Source organism: Oryx dammah, unplaced genomic scaffold (genome assembly GCF_014754425.2).
Source record: "Oryx dammah isolate SB20612 unplaced genomic scaffold, SCBI_Odam_1.1 HiC_scaffold_1, whole genome shotgun sequence".
Classification (NCBI taxonomy): domain Eukaryota; kingdom Metazoa; phylum Chordata; class Mammalia; order Artiodactyla; family Bovidae; genus Oryx; species Oryx dammah.
The window spans coordinates 99,903,319-99,923,940 of NW_024070185.1; the positions used below are offsets into that span (position 1 = coordinate 99,903,319).

The 20,622-nt window shown below is 38.4% G+C and overlaps 1 protein-coding gene across 1 annotated transcript in view; it reads left to right on the forward strand.

Moving 5' to 3' along the window:
- HSDL2 (hydroxysteroid dehydrogenase like 2) overlaps nt 1-20,622 on the forward strand; it is a 56,756-nt gene that overhangs the window by 15,928 nt on the left and 20,206 nt on the right. Inside the window, exons 4-8 of the mRNA XM_040239410.1 lie at nt 5,736-5,850; nt 7,904-8,007; nt 9,659-9,757; nt 18,639-18,833; nt 20,548-20,619. Coding sequence (XP_040095344.1) covers nt 5,736-5,850; nt 7,904-8,007; nt 9,659-9,757; nt 18,639-18,833; nt 20,548-20,619 — 585 coding nt within the window. The remainder of the gene's footprint in view (nt 1-5,735; nt 5,851-7,903; nt 8,008-9,658; nt 9,758-18,638; nt 18,834-20,547; nt 20,620-20,622) is intronic.

The window sequence follows — 20,622 nt, forward strand, 5'->3', positions numbered from 1 at the left end:
GGCAAGTATCGGAGTTGAACTAAGACTTTGATGGTATTATAGCATGGAATTTATCTGTGTCCAAATCCTGTCCAAACTATTACCATTCTCTTCTTATAATATTCCAGAGACTCTGTGTATATGCAGAGGATATTGGGGAACAAGGTAATGCTTTATTAGCAAATCTCATGCTTATAACCCCCAATGCAGAGTGCTATGTTCTTCTGGACTGGAGCACAAAACTTTGACTCAAATGGGATCTCGTCCTTTAAATTCAAAATATTACCCCTGACTGGCAACCTTTCCCAAAGTAATGTGAATGCCCCTGAGAGAAGACGAGAGAGAATGCAAAATTACTGGGTGTTTTTTTTCTTCTTCTTCTTACTCTTAGGGCCCCAAATATGAAGGAAGAAGAAGAAGCCACATTCACATGGGGGACCTTTATCTAAAATGACTTCTACCTACTCAGAAAAGTGACCTAATTACTTTGAAAGTGAGACTTCTACCTACTAGGAAAAGTGACCAGTTAGTGCCAATTAGGATTTAACCTAATTAGTTTAGCCACTTCTTTTTAGGGAGGAACTAAGGCATAAGGTGGTGAGGGTAGAAGAACAGAGCTTTTCCTTTCTCTGTATGCATCCAGGGTTAGTTCTTTGCATTGATCCACTGGTTCTGCCAGCTGAGAGTGAGTTTACCCTGTCTGGAGGCGAGACCACAGGAATTTACGGGAGGACTGCTACCGCCTTGGTCTGTACCCTTTCTTGGTCTTAGTTTCTGCCTCTAATTCTGTTAGAGAACATGACCAGTTCAGTTGTTGTCTGGTGTTGTCCCAGGAAACCTCTGAAATGGGTCAAGAGGGACATTAATTATAAATACTGAAGGCCATACTATATAAGCCCAGAATTCACCTCGTTTTTAGCTTCCCATCTTGAATTCTAGCTGTGTTGTCTGATCTGCTTCACCAGAAGGAGTTACACATTGTGTATTAGTGACGGCATAGTCTGAAACTATGCACCTGAGTGTCAAAACGTGAAGACCTCCCCTTTCCAGGCTGGGGCTCTTGCAGAGTAGCTGGCATCTCACAAGTTTGTTTCTTCTCCTGTTGCTGCCACAGAGAATTGAAAGAGCCAAACTGAAATCTCTTTCTTGGAAGAATTAAAGCCCAGAAATCTCTCCTCTCCAGTTTCCTAACTCTGTTTTGTCCCAGCCAAGGAAGTTTCACTCAGATGCATGGATGGTCTCGATTGGTTTAGCCACTGTGGCTTAGACTGTCTTCCACTGAACCTGGCATCATTCCTTCAGCATCTTCAGTGTGGGATTGATCCAGCTTTGTCTATCATGTGATCTACTTTCCCAGGAACAGACAGAGAAAATGAAAGGGACAAAAGCAGATCTTGTTTTTTGTTTCTTCAGAAACCAGTTGATCCATATTAATTGATCTGGCATTCATGTCCTGGAACTTAGCTGAGTTGGTAGAAATCTTCAGTCAAGAAGATACGCTTTGGACTTCCCTGGTGGTCCAGTGGTTAGGACTTTGCCTTCCAGTGCAGGGAGTGCAGGTTCAATCCCTGGTCAGGGAGCGACGGTTCCATATGCCTCGCAGCCACAAAACCAAAACATAATCAAGCGGTATGGTAAGAAGTTCAGTTAAGACTTTAAAAAGAGAGAAGATATACTCTTCACATCTTTGGGGGAAGAAAATCTGCCAATGTATTTTCCTACCTGTGGTTGAAATGGGAATCTGAAACACTTGTGTTTTCTTGCTAACGTGCAAATTGGTGGTGGAGTTGCCTCTCTTTTGGAATCTCCCCTAACATTTCTTTCCCTCCTCCAGTACACGTTGATGTATTTAAAATATTTTGTTTTCCATTTGCCCATGAACTTCTGCTTTTCTGGCATAACGATGCAGAATCTTAATTCTTTGATGAGCTCTGCTCCGCAGCTCAGCTGCTGCTACCTCCTAATCAGGATGGATGTCACATGTGTGAGATGATTCATGGCCTGCTCTTTTCTTCTCTCTGTACTTTTTTCCCCTAGATCTTCCAAGCCTTTATTTTTTGTTTGTTTGGTTTCAGTTCCATACTGTGGTTGCTGCTGTTATGGTGTGGTCTGGAGTTTTGTAGGCCTTTGAAGTCTGCCTTTTAGAGAAGACTTTACCTTTCTCCTAACTTTTCTCTCTGCCAGGGAATTATCCTTAACAAAGTCCTGAGCAATGGATGCTGCTTTCCCTGTGCCCCTCGGGGACCTCTGCCACATAGTACTGCCTATCACCTTGCCTTCCTTCATCTTCAGAGTTTTTAGGCCTTGAGTAGATTATGCTGTTTCATAAACCACAGATATAATGTTTCCTGCCATCTTTTTTTCTGCAGCAGGCATACATACATGCCTTTTCTTCTGTATCATTTCCCACCATTGTGCCCTGATTCATTGAAAAACAATTTTTTTGGCTGTACCACGTGGCATGTGGAATCTTAGTTCCCCAACCAGGGACTGAACCTGTGCCCTTTGCATTGGAAGCCTGGAACCTTAACCACTGAACCACCAGGGAAGTCCCGTCCCTGATCTGTTAGGTTGGTGCAGAAGTAATTATGGTTTCAGAGCCTGAATCTTTATTAATCAAAATAGGAACCATTACAGTCAACACAATTTTGCCAACAAGAAATAAGTTTGTTTATTCCTGTAGTATAAAAATCCATGCTTCGGGCTTCAACGAACTCTGGGAAAGCATTTTCTTCATCTTGCTGGTTGTAGAAGCATTTCCCCAGCAAAATGTGGTTGAGATGCTTGAAGAAGTGATAGTCGGCTAGAGGACAAGTAATATGGCAGATGAGGCAAAGCTTTGTAGCCCAGTTCACTCAACTTTTCAAACACTGGTTGTGCTACGTGGAGTCAGGCGTTGTAAAGAAAAATCGGGCCCTTTCTGTTGACCTGTGCTGGCTGCAGGCATTGCAGCTTTCTGTGCATCTCATTGATTGCTAAGCATGTTTCTCAGATGTAGTGGTTTTGCTGGGATTCAGAAAGCTGTAGTGAACCAGGCTCGTAGCAGACCACCAAACAGTGACTGTGACCCTTTTTCTGGTGCAGGTTTGGCTTTGGGAAGAAGCTTTGGAGCTGCTTTTTGGTTCAGCCACTGAGCTGGTCATGGCCAGTTGTATAAAATCCACTTTTTGTCACGTCACAATCCAATCAAGAAATGGTTTGTTGTTGTTGCATACAATAAGAGAAGACAGCACTTACATGATTTTTTTTGATTTGCTATCAGCTCATGAGGCACCCGCTTATCAGGCTTTTTCATTTTCACATTTCCAATTTGCTTCAACTGCCAAATGACCACAGAATGGTCTATGTTGAGTTCTTGGGCAACTTCTCGTGTAGTTGTAAGAGGACCAGCTTCAATTATCCTCTCAATTGGTCATTGTCAGCTTCTGATGGTTGGCCACTACTCTCCTCATCTTCAAGGCTCTCATCTCCTTTGCAAAACTTCTTGAACCACCACTGCACTGAACGTTCATTAGTAGTTCCTGGGCCAAATGCATTGTTGATGTTGTGACTTGTCTCTGCTGCTTTATGACCCATTTTGAACTGACATAAGAAAATCTCTTGAGTTTTGCTTTTTGTCTAACAGTATTTCCATAGTCTAAAATACATATAAAATAAGCAGCAAGTAATAATTCATTAGCAAGAAATGTGCATTAAAATGATGTATAACATAACCACATTTACTTAAGAATGTATTTCAATATCAAATGGCAAAGTTCAACAATGCAAAACCTAAATTACTTTTGCACCAACCTAATATTTTTAATTGGCTCATCTGAGTCTAAAAATTTTGTTACCTCTTAATTGGACCCAGTTTTTTTTCCTTTATCATTGACAAGTCAGATCCAGTTTGCACAATCTGAAGCTTCAGTCCTCATCTACTTTCATTTGCTTTGGGGCTCACTAAAGGATTTATTTGGCAAAAACAGAACTATATTCAGCAACATGGAACTGAACATTATTTTTCATATAAAGTTAAAAGCACATTGTATCTCCTTTCTGACCACTTGCCAGTCCCCGTGTCTCTTCGTGAGCTAAAGCTTCATCTAAATTATTTTATCTGATTGTTGATTATCATTTATAACTTAATTGCTACTTCAGTCTCGGGTATTCCTTTGGAAAAGGTGTATGGATTCATTACATATTCTAATGTATTATCTGTGGATTATAAGATAAAGTCAAGCATGTATCTGCTAATACTTTTCAAGTAAAAATAAGAGACCTGTTTTAGAAGTTAAAAGTTAAAGGCCTATCTTTAAACTTAGAAATGCCTCTTAATAGTAGGCTTTTCTTGTGGTCCAGATGATAAAGAATCTGCTTGCAATTCAGAGACCCATGTTCTATTCCTGGGTTGGGAAGATCCCCTGGAGAGGAAAAAAAAATCTGCCTGGAGAATTCCACGGGCAGAGGAGCCTGGCAGGCTACAGTCCATGGGGTCGCAAAGAGTCAAACATGACTGAGCAACTATCACTCACGCACTCACTCATAATAACCTCATTTAAACCATTATTCGCACAATGTGAGAGAGGAGCAAAGCAAAGTCAAGAGAATAGTAAAAGACGTTTATGGCCACAGTCTTACCCCAGCAATAGAAATTGTCATATATCTATTTGACAGAATATTAGATGTTCTTTAAAAAGAATTTTGGCAGCAACGTGGATGCAGCTAGAGATGATCATACTAAATGAAATAAGTCAGAAAGAGACATACCCTATAGTACTACTTATATGTGGGATCTAAAATATGATATAAATGAACTTATCTATGAAACAGAAACAGACTCACAGACACAGAGAACAGACCTGTGGTTGCCAGGTGGGAGAGGGGTGGGGAGGGAAGGGCTGGGAGTTTGGTCTCAGCAGGTACAGACCATTACATATAGAATGGACGAGCAACGAGATCCAACTATATGGTTCAGGGAGCTATATTCAACATCCTGAGATAAAGCATAATGGAAAAGAATATAAAAAAGAATGTCTATATATGTAAAGCTGAGTCACTTTACTGTCTATCAGAAATTGACGTTGCAAATCAACTGTAGTTTAGTTTGGAAAAAATGAATTATGAAGGCCATGTAGAAGTGCAAAAATGTGTTGGGATGCTTTTGTATTTTACCATTTTCATTTAATATTATTTAAGCTTGTAGTCATAAATGTTACATATGGATAAGGACTAGATAGAATATGCATAAATAATTATGATTCTAGATTTAGTTTATTTTGTGTATAAGTTTATCTACTTTGATGATTTGCCTAGAATTGAAACTCTGAGTCATTTCTATTTTCTCAGTTCCAAGACCAGAAAGGAGCTCTTTCATTTAAGTAAGGGCCTTCAAGGGGGAAGGGAGACCGGTGTCCTTGGAAGGAAGGCAGACCTTGAAAAGATGCTGGAGAGGAGGGAAAACTTTAAGGAAGTTGACCCAAGGTTCTTGGAGACAAAGAGGAATTAAGAGAACAGATAAGGACAGAAGCTAGAGAGGACTAAGCGTCCTTGTACTTTCCTGTGGAACCCTGATAATGGGCTGTCTTCATAGTGCCAGTGAAAATCATTTGCGTACTGTTTCGACATAGCTATTGAGTCCTACACTGGTAAATTGGTCAGTCATATTATCTAAAAGAGTGTTTGTGAACTCAGATTTCAACTATATAAATATTGTTTATTTCTTTCTGTTGTAAAGTCTAAATGACATTACTAAGAAGTTGATTATTTGAAAACAGGAATTGATATTTTGGTGAATAATGCCAGTGCAATTAGCTTGACCAACACATTGGAAACACCTACGAAGAAAGTGGATTTGATGATGAACGTCAACACGAGAGGCACCTATCTTACGTAAGTTGAAGAGCTGTGGGAGAGACTTTCCTGGTGGTCCAATAGCTAAGATTCCTTGTTCCTAATGCAAGAGGCCCAGGTTCGATCCCTGGTCAGGAACTAGATGCCATGTGATACAGCTAATACCTGGAGTAGCCAAATAAATAAATACTTAAAAGAAAAAAATAGCTATGAGTGTTGCAGTGCTTTGTCAGAGAACTAGTTGTGAACATATTTGAATAGGTTAGCAATCAGTTTGAAATCTAGTCAATCCATATTTGTATTTCTAAGTTTTAATTAAACAGATCATCTCCAATGGGCTTCCCTCATGGTTCAGATGGTAAAGAATCCACCTGCAGTATAGAAGACCTGGATTTGATCCCTAGGTTGGGAAAATCCCTTGGAGAAGGAAATGGCTACCCACTCCAGTATTCTTGCCTGGAAAATTCCATGGGCTGAGAAGCCTGGAGGGCTATAGTCCATGGGGTCGCAAAGAGTCAGACTGAGCAACTAACACTTAACTTATCATCTCCAGTATTATATGTGTTTGTATCATGTTAAATGCATGCTTATAGAAATTCTGTAATAAGGCTCAACTGTATTTTTGAACAGTTGATCTTATACCCAGCTCACCTTATTCATTTACTCAAATGCCCTGTAGGCCTTTGAGCTTACAGCACTCAAAGTAACATGATTCATGTGAAAGCTAAGAATCAGTGTCTAGCACACAGTGAACTTAGCTGCTTTATTAAGCTCAAGATACTAGTATCTAAGTGTGGCACTAAGAGTTTTCAGTATAATGAGTAAGATAGGGCATGTTGCCATGGAAAATGTACCTGGTTAGGGTTAGTGATGCTGAGGGTTAGGCAAGCAAAGTGCTGGTGGAAAGGTTTTGTCTAATAGATCAAAGGAGAAGCTCATGTTTATAATGTAAATGAAATGAACTCTTTCCTTTGAGTGTGAAATATGGTCATACTGCTTGGAATAGGTTGTTTGTTTCCTATTGATGTTTTGAGGTCCGGCTTCACTGTTCTAATGACTATCAGCTGTAATATTGTTTGTCCTTCTTTCTCACCCCCATAAATGTGAAGTACCTCTGGAATGGAAAAACAATATGTACAAAAACCCTTTACTTTGGTGATACTAATTGTATTTGGTTTATAAACTTAAAATGACATTGCAGATGGTAACAAGAATTTTGTACATTGATAAGAAAGAAACTAACTTAAGAAGAATGGACTAGTTTCAAGTCCTAGAAGTTATTGAATGTGAAATAAAACTAAACACTATGAAGTTAGTAAGCTACAATATGTTATTAAGCTGTGTATTATAGCTTAATGGTTAAATATTTAAAAATATTGGACCTGTGTCTTTTGTAAAATACCTACCTTTTGAATGGGATTTTAAAAAAACAACTAAAATTGCCCCCAAAGGAATATTGCATTGCGTGTTGGCACAGATTAAGTTTGGTAATGTGTTGGGAGTTAATGTTATTAACTTACAGTTCCTTTGTGGTAGGAATACCATACTTACTAAGATGAAAAAAATCAGAATGTGAATACTAATAATTTCAGTGGTTTATTTCATGTTTAATATATGTACTGTTCTAAGTACCTCATATATATTGTCTCATTTTAACCCCTTGGTCAGTCCTAGATAGTAGCAAGTATTACCAGCATTTGCAAATGAGAAAACTGAGAATCAGAATACAATCTATATTTGTTGCAGATCACACAATGAAGGGCAGAAGGAGACTCTGAACCCAGGTCTGTCTGACTTGGAATGATGTAGTTGAAGATAATCTAAGTTGGATTTAAGGCTAATGTGCTACTTACTTACTTGATTGTTTTCATCAGGCAGATCATATTGTCAGGCCAATAAAGTTTCAAAGGATGAATATTAGTTGCTTTTGCTATCTTCATTCTCGATAAATGGAAAAAAAACCAACAAAAGTATCCTATAAGTTACTGAACAAGTTCAGTTGCTCTGTAGAAGTAGTTTAACATATAATTTTAAAAAGTAATGAAGCTGTTAGAAAGCTAGCAGTTTGACTTGTGTTTTCTTTTGCTTTCAGATCTAAAGCATGCATTCCTTATTTGAAAAAGAGTAAAATTGCTCATATCCTCAATCTCAGCCCACCTCTGAACCTGAATCCACTGTGGTTCAAACAGCACTGTGGTAGGTGGTAGGTGAGGGGATGACTTGTTTAGTCAATCTGTTTTACATTAAATCAGTGTATCAATGATGTAATCACAGTTTGTACATAGTGTTAACATTAAATTTTCTCTGCAGAAGTTGGTAGTATTTTGGTAAGTAGATTCTTAATCTTTTATCTGTCATATTTTAAATGGAGGTATAATTTACATTAAATAAAATGCATAGTTGTTAATGGTTGAGTCTGATGAGTTTTGACAAATAGATACACCTGAATAACCAATACTCAAATGAAGATATGGATATCCACCATCCTGGAAAGCTCCCTCAAGTACCAGTGGGTGTGTTTTACTGTATGTAACTTATTCTTCAATAAAGTTGATTAGGACTACCATAATTAACATGTATGCATTGCTATGTTTAAAATGGATAGCCAACAGCAACCTGCTGTCTGGATCAGGGAACTCTGCTCAGTATTACGTGACAGCCTCAATGGGGAAGGAATTTGGAAGGGCGTGGATATGTGTGTATGCAGAACCGAATCACTTTGCCGTATACCTGAAACTAGCACAGCATTGTTGATAAACTCATATAAAATAAAAATTTTAAAAAAAACTGTCCATGAAATACTTTACTTTTCACACCTAACTAATGATGTAAGATGAGTATGCTAAATAACAGGCCTTCCCCAGTATCTCAGGGGTAAAGAATCCACCGGCAATACAGGAAATATAGGAGACATAGGTTCGATCCCTGGGTCAGGAAGGTCCCCTGGAGGAGGGGGGGCAGCCCACTCCAGTATTCTTGCCTGGAGAATCGCATGGACATAGGAGCCTGGCCGGTTATAGTCCATAGGGTTGCAAAGAGTCGGACACGACTGAAGTGACTGAGCAGACAAGCACATGCTAAATGACAAGATTTATGTGTAGGTGCCGCCTCTGAGATTATTGTATCAGATACTTACTCCTTATTTCAACATAATTCCATAAAATTTGGAAAGGAGGACATTCGGAATAAGAACCCATAGAACAAAGCTAAAACAAGTTCTGTTTTAATTGACTCAGTTAAATGAATTTGCAACCTTTTGTTTCTGTTTTTCTAGAAGTAGTGTTCCTTTAAATGGCCAGTTTCATAGAAAAAAGGACAAAAAAAGAATAATGTAATTTATCCCCATGATATTCAGAGGAATAAAAGTTTATTACTGTCTCTGTTCTTTTAAACGATTACTAGGATGGAAATATGTTAAAGTAGTTCATCCCTGATATATATAAAATTGTTCACATAGAAAATTGTTCTTTTGAAAATAGTACATTAAAAGTTTTTGTGAAGTGAAGAAGTGAAGTTTCTCTGTCGTGTCCGTCTCTTTGCGACCCCATGGATTGTAGCTCACCAGGCTCCTCAGTCCATGGGATTTTCCAGGCGTGAATACTGGAGTGGGGTGCTATTTCCTTCTCCAGGGGATCTTCCCAACCCAGGGATCAAACCCAGGTCTCCTGCATTGTAGGCAGACGCTTTACCATCTGAGCTACCAGAAAAGCCCAAAATTTTTGTACTAATATAAATATTAAATAATTCTGAAAAATGTATCAAGGAAAAACAGTAATAGAAGGAAATTGGTTATTTATACTCACAAATTAATTTGTTTCTTAATTAAATTCTTGATGGTTTCTTTCAGCTTACACTATTGCTAAATATGGTATGTCTATGTGTGTGCTTGGAATGGCAGAAGAATTTAAAGGTGAAATTGCAGTCAATGCATTGTGGCCTAAAACAGGTATGTACTTATAAAAGAAATCCATTTGTTGGATTCTCATTTATTGTCTTAGACACTCTTGGGTGGGTGGGGTGGGTACAAATGAGTAGACCATCAAAAGGAAACCTCAGTATGTCTGTTTGGAAATAAGTTCAGCTTTTTATTGTATATGAAAGACCCTTAGAAACACTAACACTGGAAGAGTCTCATAAAAGCCAATAGGAAGCCAGCTGTGCTTCCCTAACCTTTTTTCCACTCTTTTCTTTGGTACCTTAAATTCTGCAGATTCTCTTGCAGTTACTTTTATTTTTTCTTCACACATCCCAGCAAATGCTTCTTTACTTTCTTGTACTGTTAGTAATTTGTCTTTTTTCTTTATGAAAAGCTGACTTTTCTGTACTTTCGCATAAGTTCTGAGTTCACAGAGTGTCTGGATCCCCTTTAGGCAACAGGGTAACCTGCTTATGGCTGGGCTTTGTATGCAGCTTTTGAGTTAAATGTACAGTGGAAGCTGATGGCTTGCAGGTTAGGGAATCTGTTGTATAAACATGAGGGGAGGGAAATGACTGAAAGGGAAGGCTTATCCTCCTACTTATCCTCCACTTATATATCAGAACAGCTTAAAGGAGGAAAAAGAAAAAACAAACTATTCTTCTTATACCCTTTTTTCATATATTTAATAGTGCCTATGAAAACCTTAACTTCTTTTATTTTCCTCACTCTAAATGACAATCCTACCCTACAAAAGTATGAAAAAGAGAAAACACAGTGGGAACCACTTTTTCATTTCACTTAAAAAAAATGAACAGAATCTTTGTTACACTAACATCAGGACTCCAACATGTAAGTTAGTGTGACCCCTTTCCAGGGAAGCTCCTTAGGGTCAATACAGGATTTTCCTGATTCTCCCCATTGGGTAATTTAATGTATTCCTATATCTTCTAAAGACCTTGGTATTGTTTATTCCCCTTCTTCTTCTTTCTGGCATTGTTTTCTTTGTTCATTCATCATTCAACAAATACCTAGTAGACAGTTGCCATGGGGCAGACATTGTGCAGGGTTCAGGGTTCACCTCTTTGGCCTTTTCACCTCGTAAATGAGTCGGTTGGTAGAGCTGTCTGCAAAAGAACATTTAATTCAGTATTTTGGCAAATTATAATAGCCCTAGAGGTACTCTTGAATGGAACTGCCATGTTTAGCAGTGTGGAATGACCCAGAGTTGTAGCTTAGGAACAAAGGAGGGGTTTCTTTCACTTCCCATCTGCTGTGTGCTAGGTGAGGAGATTTCTTCAGCCCCAGGCCTAATGGTCTATGGTATTGAAGCTGAGAGAACAGGAGGCTGTGGGGCAGAATTTATGGAGTCCTGGGATATGTTGCTAATGTAACTGTTAGGAAAATTTAGCCATTGCACCCAGCTCTCTAATCACCATCTTTGTTTTCTAATAAGAACTCCAGGAATTTAAAAAAAAATGGCTTTTATGTGAAGTATAGTTGATATAGGACTTCCCTGGTGGTTCAGTGGTAAAAAATCCGCCTGCCAATGCACGAGATGAGGGTTTGATCCCTGGGTTGGGAAGATACCCTGGAGAAGGAAATGGCAACCCACTCCAGTATTCTTGTCTGGGAAATCCCATGGATAGAGGAGCCTGGTGGGCTACACAGTCCATGGGGTTGCAAAAAAGTCAGACACAGCCTAGTGACTAGAAAGCAGCAACATGGTTGATTTATGTTAGTTGCAGGGGTACTCCCTTGTCACTTGATACTTGCATACATAGTGAACTGATCACTATGATAAGTCTAGTAACCATCTGTCCCCATGCAAAGTTACTCCACTAATATTGGCCGTATTCCTCGTGCTACATGCTGTATTCCTGTGGTTTATTCATTTTGTAACTGGAGGTCTGTGTCTCTTCATCGCTTTCAGCTATTTTGGCCCGCCCTGTACCCCACTCTCCTCTGGCAGCCACCTGTTTGTTCTCTGTCAGTCTGGTTTCATTTTGTTTTGTTCATTTATTTTGTTTTTCAGATTCCACACATAAGTGAAACCATATGATATCTGTCTTTCTCTGTCTGACATTTCATTTAGCATAATATGCTCTAAATCCATCCATGCTGTCACAGGTAGCAAGATTTCATTTTTTTAATGGCTGAGTAATGTTCCATTGTGTGTGTATGTATTATATGTCACCACATCTTATTTATCCATTGATGGCCTTTTAGGTTGCTTCCGTATCTGGGTTATTGTAAGTAATGCTGCAGTGAACATGGGTATGCATATATATTTTTGAATTGGTGTTTTCATTTTCTTTGGGTAAATACCCAGAAGTGAAATTGCTGGATCATGTGGCGGTTCTATTTTTAACTTTTTTATGAGGAATCAGTTTTTAAAAATATTCCATCTGCAGTTTGACTAAGATTCCTTTATTTCCTGATCTACCAGGGTATCAGAACCATGATTTATTGCTTCTTTGTTTCCCTTATGTTACTCTAGCAGACAAAATTCTTTTAAGATTTTCTGGAGTGTGGTATTTGTTGCAATGTGGCAAAAGATGAGAGTGAAAAAACTGCTTCTACGGTATTTTCAAACTACATGTCAAGACTCACTGGTGAGTCATGAAATCAATTTAGTGAGGCATGAAATCAATTTGGTGGATTGTGAAATTGATTAAGTAGATAGCAGCCAGAATTTTGTTATTGTTTCATTTTATTTTTAATTGAATGAAATAGAGAATATTAGAGAGCATTGCATATTGTAATAGTGTTGTTTGGTAAACTTTAAAACTTATATATGAATATCATATAGAAAAGAAATATGCATATGTTTATGTGTAGGTATTATGTGTTTTTAGTCTTGCTCATAAGAACTGTTACTTATTCTGAATCACAGTAAAACAGTTTAAAACTTGGACTTTTCTTTGCCTCCTTTTTCCAGCTTCTTTTCCTTCTCTCATCCTTTCTCAGCCTCCTCTCCCTGCCTTAATCACTGCTGTTGTTAAAGTTGATAGAGTCAGAAAGTTAGTATCTGTACATCTCCTTTACATCACTTACAGCATTTGAATTTAAATTACTGGTAACAATAACAACAGTTGTTTAATGTCTTTCTTGCTAGAAAAGCTTCTTAAAGATATAGTATCTGAAAAAAAAGATATAGTATCTGTTTTGTCCATTTTATTATCATCATTGCAGACATTCAAGTATTAATATTTGATGAATGAATGAATGCAGTATGATGAGCTTCCATGTAGGTCCATAATAGACATTCCAAATAAAAGGTGTATATAAGAAAGGGGAAGAATATTGTATGACTAGGAATGTGAAGAACATTATCAAGATTGGCAGGAGAAATCAGCTCACTGCCTAGATCTTTGCTTTAGTTGAGATGTTCATTTTATTAATAGAAGGTTTACTTGACATCTTGGAACCATTGGTATCATTTGGGTCCTAGACTTGTATAGCATAGTGAATTGAATTTCCAGTCATGCTCCTTATGATACATGGCATGATGAATTACATACAGGGTACTTTTGAAACATAGCAAGAGGACCATGTAGCTCAGATTAAAAGTCAGAAAGGGAGGTCTTTTAATGAAACAATTGAAATGAGACTGAGGATGTTGGAATTAACAAGGAGAACTAAACAAGGCATTCTTGGCAGAGGGAACAACGAGTCTGAAGTATGGGAAGATACTGGGTGTTTGGTGGAACTGCAAGAAATCGTTATGGTGTATCTGTGATGGGGTGTGGACTTTTTATTTCCCTCTGAACTGGAGCAACTGCGAATAGTTTGGATAGGCCTGAATGTTGGGTGGGTGTGAGGTTGTGGGTGAGATGGATAGACTAGGTCCAAGGGTTTTGGTTGCCAAGTTTAGGAGCTTGAATTTTAACCTGTATTCAGTAGAGAGTCACTTTAGAATTTTAGAGGCAGGAGAGCAATAATCAGCAGAAGACAAAGAGGAGCAGTGGTTTGTTGGCGAGGTTTAGGAAGTTTAATTTGGCATCTGAACAGGCTGACTTGTAAGACTGTGGAAAGAGGAGGCAGGAAACCTAGCTAGATTTTGCATTATTTATGATGGAGGCAATGAAAATGGATTTGAGAGAGTGTTCAGGCTCCTCGCTGTTTCTGAGGCCTCTATTTAAAAGACACATCTTTTCTTTCTGGACCATATAGCGTGGTCCAGACATGAAAAGTCAGCTAACCAGGGAGGTCAAGGTGGCAGCCGGCCTCTATGGTACTAGAAACCAAAACCAAAACTAGTTTCCATTTTCAAGGGACCTACTTATCAACTAGGTCAAGCAGTTTATACCATGTTTCATTGATTCTGAGATGCCCATGTTTTCACGTTTACATCTTTGATACCGGGTTGCTCATATATAGTTGATGTATTATAGTTTAATTGGCAGGTTTTTTTGCCTTGGTGGTTACACTTTATAATCAATGGTATATCTTTGGTTCAGTGAGCACATAGAAGAATATATGTGTATGTGTAGATACAGAGAACAGAGTGTAGCGGGTACCAGAGGGGAAGGGGAGGGGCAGGGGGAAATAGGTAAAGAGGATTAACTGTATGGTAATGGATGGAAGCTAAGCTTTTGGGGGCTAGCATGCTGTAGTGTGTACAGAAGTCAAGATATAAACACCTGAAACATCTATACTATTATAAACCAATTTATTGAGATAATTTTTAAAAAGATATTTTGAAAAGTTTTGGGAATGGATGGCAGTGATAGTGGCACAGCATTGTGAATGTACTTACTGCCAAAAAACTGTACACTTAAAAGTGGTTAATCTGAAATAAAACTGAAAATAAACAAATGGGACCTAATGAAGCTTAAAAGCTTTTGCACAACGAAGGAAGCTATAAGCAAGGTGAAAAGAGCCTTCAGAATGGGAGAAAATATCAGCAAATGAAGCAACTGACAAAGAATCAATCTCAAAAATATACAAGCAGCTCCTGCAACTCAATTCCAGAAAAATAAATGACCCAATCAAAAAATGGGCCAAAGGACTAAACAGACTTTTCTCCAGAGAAGACATACATATGGCTAACAAATACATGAAAAGATGCTCAATATCACTTATTATCAGAGAAATGCAAATCAAAACCACAATGAAGTACCACCACATGCCAGTCAGAATGGCTGCTATCAAAGGGTCTACAAACAATAAATGCTGGAAAGGGTGTGGAGAAAAGGGAACCCTCTTACACTGTTCATGGGAATGCAAACTAGTACAGCCACTATGGAGAACAGTGTGGAGATTCTTTAAAAAACTGGAAATAGAATTGCCTTATGACCCAGCAATCCCACTGCTGGGCATACACACCAAGGAAACCAGAATTGAAAGAGACACGTGTACCCCAATGTTCATCGCAGCACTGTTTATAATAGCCAGGACATGGAAGCAACCTAGATGTCCATCAGCAGATGAATGGATAAGAAAGCTGTGGTGCATATACACAATGGAATATTACTCAGCCATTAAAAAGAATACATTTGAATCAGTTCTGATGAGGTGGATGAAACTGGAGCCTATTATACAGAGTGAAGTAAGTCAGAAAGAAAAACACCAATACAGTATACTAACACATATATATGGAATTTAGAAGGATGGTAACGATAACCTGGTATGCAAGACAACAAAAGAGGCACAGATGTAAAAAACAGTCTTTTGGACTCTGTGGGAGAAGGGTTGGATGATTTGAGAGGGTAGCATTGAAACGTGTATATTATATGTGAAGCAGATTGTCGGTCCTGGTTCGATACATGATACAGGATGCTCAGGGCTGCTGCCAAGAGATGACACTGAGGGGATGGGGAGGGAGGTGGGAGCGGGGTTCTGGATGGGGAACACATGTGCGCCTGTGGCTGATTCATGTCAATGTATGGCAAAAACCACTACAATATTGTAAAGTAATTAGCCTCCAATTAAAATAAATAAATAAAATTTTTTAAAAAAGATTAATCTGAAAGAAAACCAATAACATGCACCTACGCCATCAAAAGGGCTTCTCTGGTGGTGCTAGTGGTATAGACCCTGCCTGCCAATGCAGGAGATGTAAGAGATGTGGGTTCAATCCCTGGGTCAGGAAGATCCCCTGGAGAAGGGCATGGCAACCCATTCTAGATTCTTGCCTAAAGAATCCCATGGACAAAGGAGCCTGGCAGGCTACAGTCCGTAGGGTTGCAAAGAGTCAGACACAACTGAAGTGACTTTGCATGTACTCCAGCAAAAAACTGGTTAAAATATATACACATATGATTGAAAATGGTTAAAATATGTATTCATCTCTTCAGTAAAGTATTTTTTTAAAAAAAGAAAAACTAAAATTATTTCTTGTGCTTAGAAGACAGAAATTTTTTTCATATACCAAGCTGTAATCAGGAGAGCCATACTTTCCAGTTATTGCTTAATAAGACTTAAGTTTCAGGGTTGCTTTAAGGCATATCAGCTTTCATTATAAATCTTGATTTTTTTTTTTTTTTGCTGGAAATCATTAGGGAATTTGATTTGATTCATCCTGTTATTAATCTGTTTTTATTGTCAGTTGTATAACCTGTTGGGTTGGCCTGTTGACATTGCAAAACTTTTGCTGAGAGTAACTGCGTGGCTCACTTGCTGATTTAGGGGGTTTATTCATGCCTTGTTTGTATCTTCCGTAGAAAAGTCGTTAAAGTAATGATAGGTTGTTTGGGAAACCATCCCTTATTCTTATATTGCGTGTGCATGTACATGACATGTATACACTTACATGACATATTCTTAATAATTTTTAAGACTTTGCATACCATTCATATAGTATACAGTGAGAGTGGTGTATGTATGCATACGGTCTCATTGTCTGTATTGAAATATTTATAGAAAAATTCTTCAGTTTATAGGAGTACAATGATAACTGAACTCTACAAATGTTGATTAACAAAGTATGACCCATTAATCACACAGGCTAAGGGCCTGTCTCTGAAGTCAAGCTGCCAGCTATTTGAATCCTAGCTCCTGTAACCTTGGACAGTTACTTAACCCCTCTGTGCCTGAGTACTGTCATCTGTGAAGTGAGGATAATAATGGTACATCCCTTGTGGACTTAATTCAGGAAGTGTATGTAGAGTATGTAGCGGCATGCCCAGCGCAGGGGACACTTAATAAATGTTAGCTGCTATTTTTTATTCATAAGGTACCACTTCAAGAGTGAGGCCAGAGCTCTTGAGCTATTGGTAAAGTTAAAAAATATATTCCTAGAAAAGGAATTTTAGTTACAATGTGGAGAAGTATCTTCTAATTCAGGGCACTTGAGAAATTGCCCAAGTTCACGTGTACGCTCTGAAAGAGGGAAGCGTGCTAGGAGGTAATTGCCATGAAAGTGGGGTCCTTGTCTGTTTTGTCCACTCATCTGTCCCCAGTACCTCCAGTAGTGCCTGACTTTTTTATATAACATTCAATAACTGTTTGTTGAATGAGAATGAGTCAATGGCTCTTAAAAACTACAAACTTTTCATCTTGTGGACTGAATTACATAGGTTATTTCAGTAAGTAATGATTTCAAATGGTGGTTTAACAGTAGAATGGAGAGGCGTTTATCTAAATTACTAGAAACTGAAGCCTAAAATACATTTAAACAAATCGATTTTCGTTGCTTTAAATGTAAATTGAGATAAGTTACTATTCACCACTTTGACAGCACATAATTAATGATGTAGTATTAATGGTAGAGTTTCAGGTTACTTCACAAAAACATAATTTAAAAACTGTATGTATGGGACTTCCCTGATGCCACAGTGTATAACTACCCACCTGCCAGTGCAGGAGATACGGGTTCAACCCCTGGTCCAGGAAGATCCCACGTGCCTCAGAGCAACTAAGCCTGAGGGCCACAGCTACTGAGCCTGCGAGCCCTAGAACCTGTGTTCCACAACCAGAGAAGACGCCGCAGTGAGAAGCCCTGGCACCTCAAGGAGGAGTAGCCTCCACTTGCCACAACTAGAGAAAGGTGCTCAAAGCAATGAGACTCAGTGCAACCCAAAATTAATTAACTAACTAAAAATCATATGCACCTAGAACAGTGGAAATTATATGCAAACATTAATAGTAATTTTCTCTGGGGAGAAGAATTATAGATAATTTAAAAATTCTTCCTTGGGACTTCCCTGGTGGTCCAGTGGTTAAGACTCGGAGCTTCCCCTGGATGGGACATGGATTCATCATCCCTGGTCAGGGAACAAAACTGTGAGGTGAGGTGCAGTCCAAAAAAACCAAAAACCACGTTTTGTTTTTTTTTTTCTATTTCCTTCCCTTTATTTTCTAGTATTTCATAAATGAAAATAGTATCTGGATGTAAAAGGGCCCTCAAGTCCAATCAGTATTTATCAAATGTTTATGGTATACTTGTCATTGTTTTAGGCACTAGGGATACAGTGATGAACAGGAAAGACAATGTTTCTTTATTCTGGTAGAGGGAAAAGAGAAAATAAGCTTAGGAAAGGGACTCCATATTTTAGAGACAGGAAACTGAAGCCAAAAGATGTTAAAGTGGCCTGCCAAAAATCTCAGCATAGTTGGCATAAAAATATCACTGACCTGATTTACAGTTCAATGCTCTTGTTAGTATTCCTCACCGGCTTTCTTGTCTCTCAAGAATGGTATGCAAATTCTTTGAGCATTTTTAATCAGCAATCTAATTTCGCTGTGAGTCTCATGAAGGAGTCCTATATATGGAAGCATTGTGTAGAGTGAGGAACATGTGTTGTCTACCCAGTTATGTCCGTAAAACATTTGGCAAATCCTTTAAGCTCTCTGGACTGAGTTTTCATCACCTGAGGTATAAAGAGATAAGTTGTCTTGCTTGTTCCTCACATAGTTCTGTTACTCAGTTTAAAGTTAGGGATGTGTGTGTGTGTTTTCTCTACAGCCATCCACACTGCTGCTATGGATATGCTGGGAGGATCTGGTATCGAAAGCCAGTGTAGAAAAGTTGACATCATTGCAGATGCTGCATATTGCATTTTCAAAAAGCCAAAAAGTTTTACGGGAAACTTTATTATTGATGAAAATATCTTAAAAGAAGAAGGAATAAAAAATTTTGATGCCTATGCCATCACACCAGGTAATGCATTTCGTTTTAAAAAGTAGTGATGTGTTTGTCCACGTTGTCTGCGATGGCTGTTTTGTGTACGTGTTTATGTGATTATAACATTGATACACCCTTTTTAAAAACTGTCTTCCCAGGAAGGGAAAGACCCAGACTAACACAACTTCAAAGAAGTGAGCCCGAAGACTTTTTAACTGATATACAGAAAAGGTCCCATCAGCTTCTAACCTTTTCTAAATCGTGAAGCTTCTGAAACTGGTCTTAAAATAACATAGTAGAGATTTTGTTCAAGCACATGGTACAGATGATTCAGTGATAAGTTTCTTACAAAAACTTTGTTGTCTCTTTCCAAATGTTATCTCTTAAAGTGCAGTCTGAGTGTAGCTTCATGATGAATGGTGAAGATCACTGAACAGGGTCTGCCTCACATACAAGGCAGGGATTTGAGTTCTCAGAAGACCCCTTGTTCAAAAATAATTCTTCCTGTTGTAACTGCAGGGGATGATAGTGATGTTAATGGATTTTTACTTTACATATAAAATATAATGTATAATAGACAACCATAGTCCCAAATGGGAATTGTATTTGTGCAGAAGTGTATTTTAAATGTTAGTAATTAAGTTGAGCTCCTTGGTGACAGAAACCACGTGTTTCTATCTGTATCGTCCCTGTCTCTTCAGTCTGAAAGAATGAAGTAGCTCTATAGAGTTTAACAAAACATTTTTATATGTAGCATCTATTTAACTTTCACAGCAGTCCTGTGAAGGAAGCAGTATCGTACAGTGATTAGCAATTGTGGAGTTTGGGAGGAGACAACCCAGTTCCCACTTCTGTTTAGCTGCTCACTAGCGGGGCGGCCTTAGGCAGGTCACCTGTTTCCTCTGAGCCTCACTTTCTTTATTGATTAAAATACGGGAAAGATAGCTTCTACACAGGATTTTTGTAAGAACTAAATGCAAAAATGTATATCATATGCTTGGCACAGTGCCTGGCTTGTGGTACAATCAGAGTATTCAGGAGTTAATATTTGTAGTGGAAGGAGGTTCCAAAGAGATTAAGACTTTGCCTAAGAGCAGTCAGCTAATAAGTGTCAGAAGCTGAACCATACCCAGGTCTTCTGAATTCTGGTATCGTGAAACTGTCACTTTAGGTTTTAAAAATAGTGTCATTGTACACAAAATTTTAAATTCAATTTAAATTAAAAATTCTATCATATTGTATTGAAAACAATGTGATTATCTACTACAATTAAGTGTTACAATACAGCAAGGACTGGTGCATCCCTGCCCTCCAGTTTTTTAATCTTCTGGGAGGGAAAGACAGACACACATTGACAGAGATGGAAAACAAGTTCTTAATGAGGAACCCCCTTGTCTTAAGGGGGCCAGGTAAGAAATGAGCCCTGAGTGTTTTGGAGGGAGGTAGGACAGAAGGGTTGCATGGGTGGATGAGAAGGGGTAGAAAGCTCTGGGGAGAGCAGTTGAGGGCTTAACAACTCTTCGGTTGGATCTTAAAGATGAAATTTTCCATAGGAGAGGAGGATAACTAGGTTACTGGAAAAGCATTTTAGCTTAATGAAGGTCAGAGTTTGATACTTCTCCTGGGAGTCTTTTCCACAGCTCCAGAATGATCAGTATAATAAAAACATATAATATTTCTTAAACAGATGTTAAAATCTGAATGCAGAAGTTGTTCCATTAACCTAATTGTTTGGGGATCAATTTTTCAGGCCATCCTTTGTTACCAGATTTCTTCTTGGATGAACAGCCAGCTATAGTTACAAAGAAAGCAGACTCATATGGTA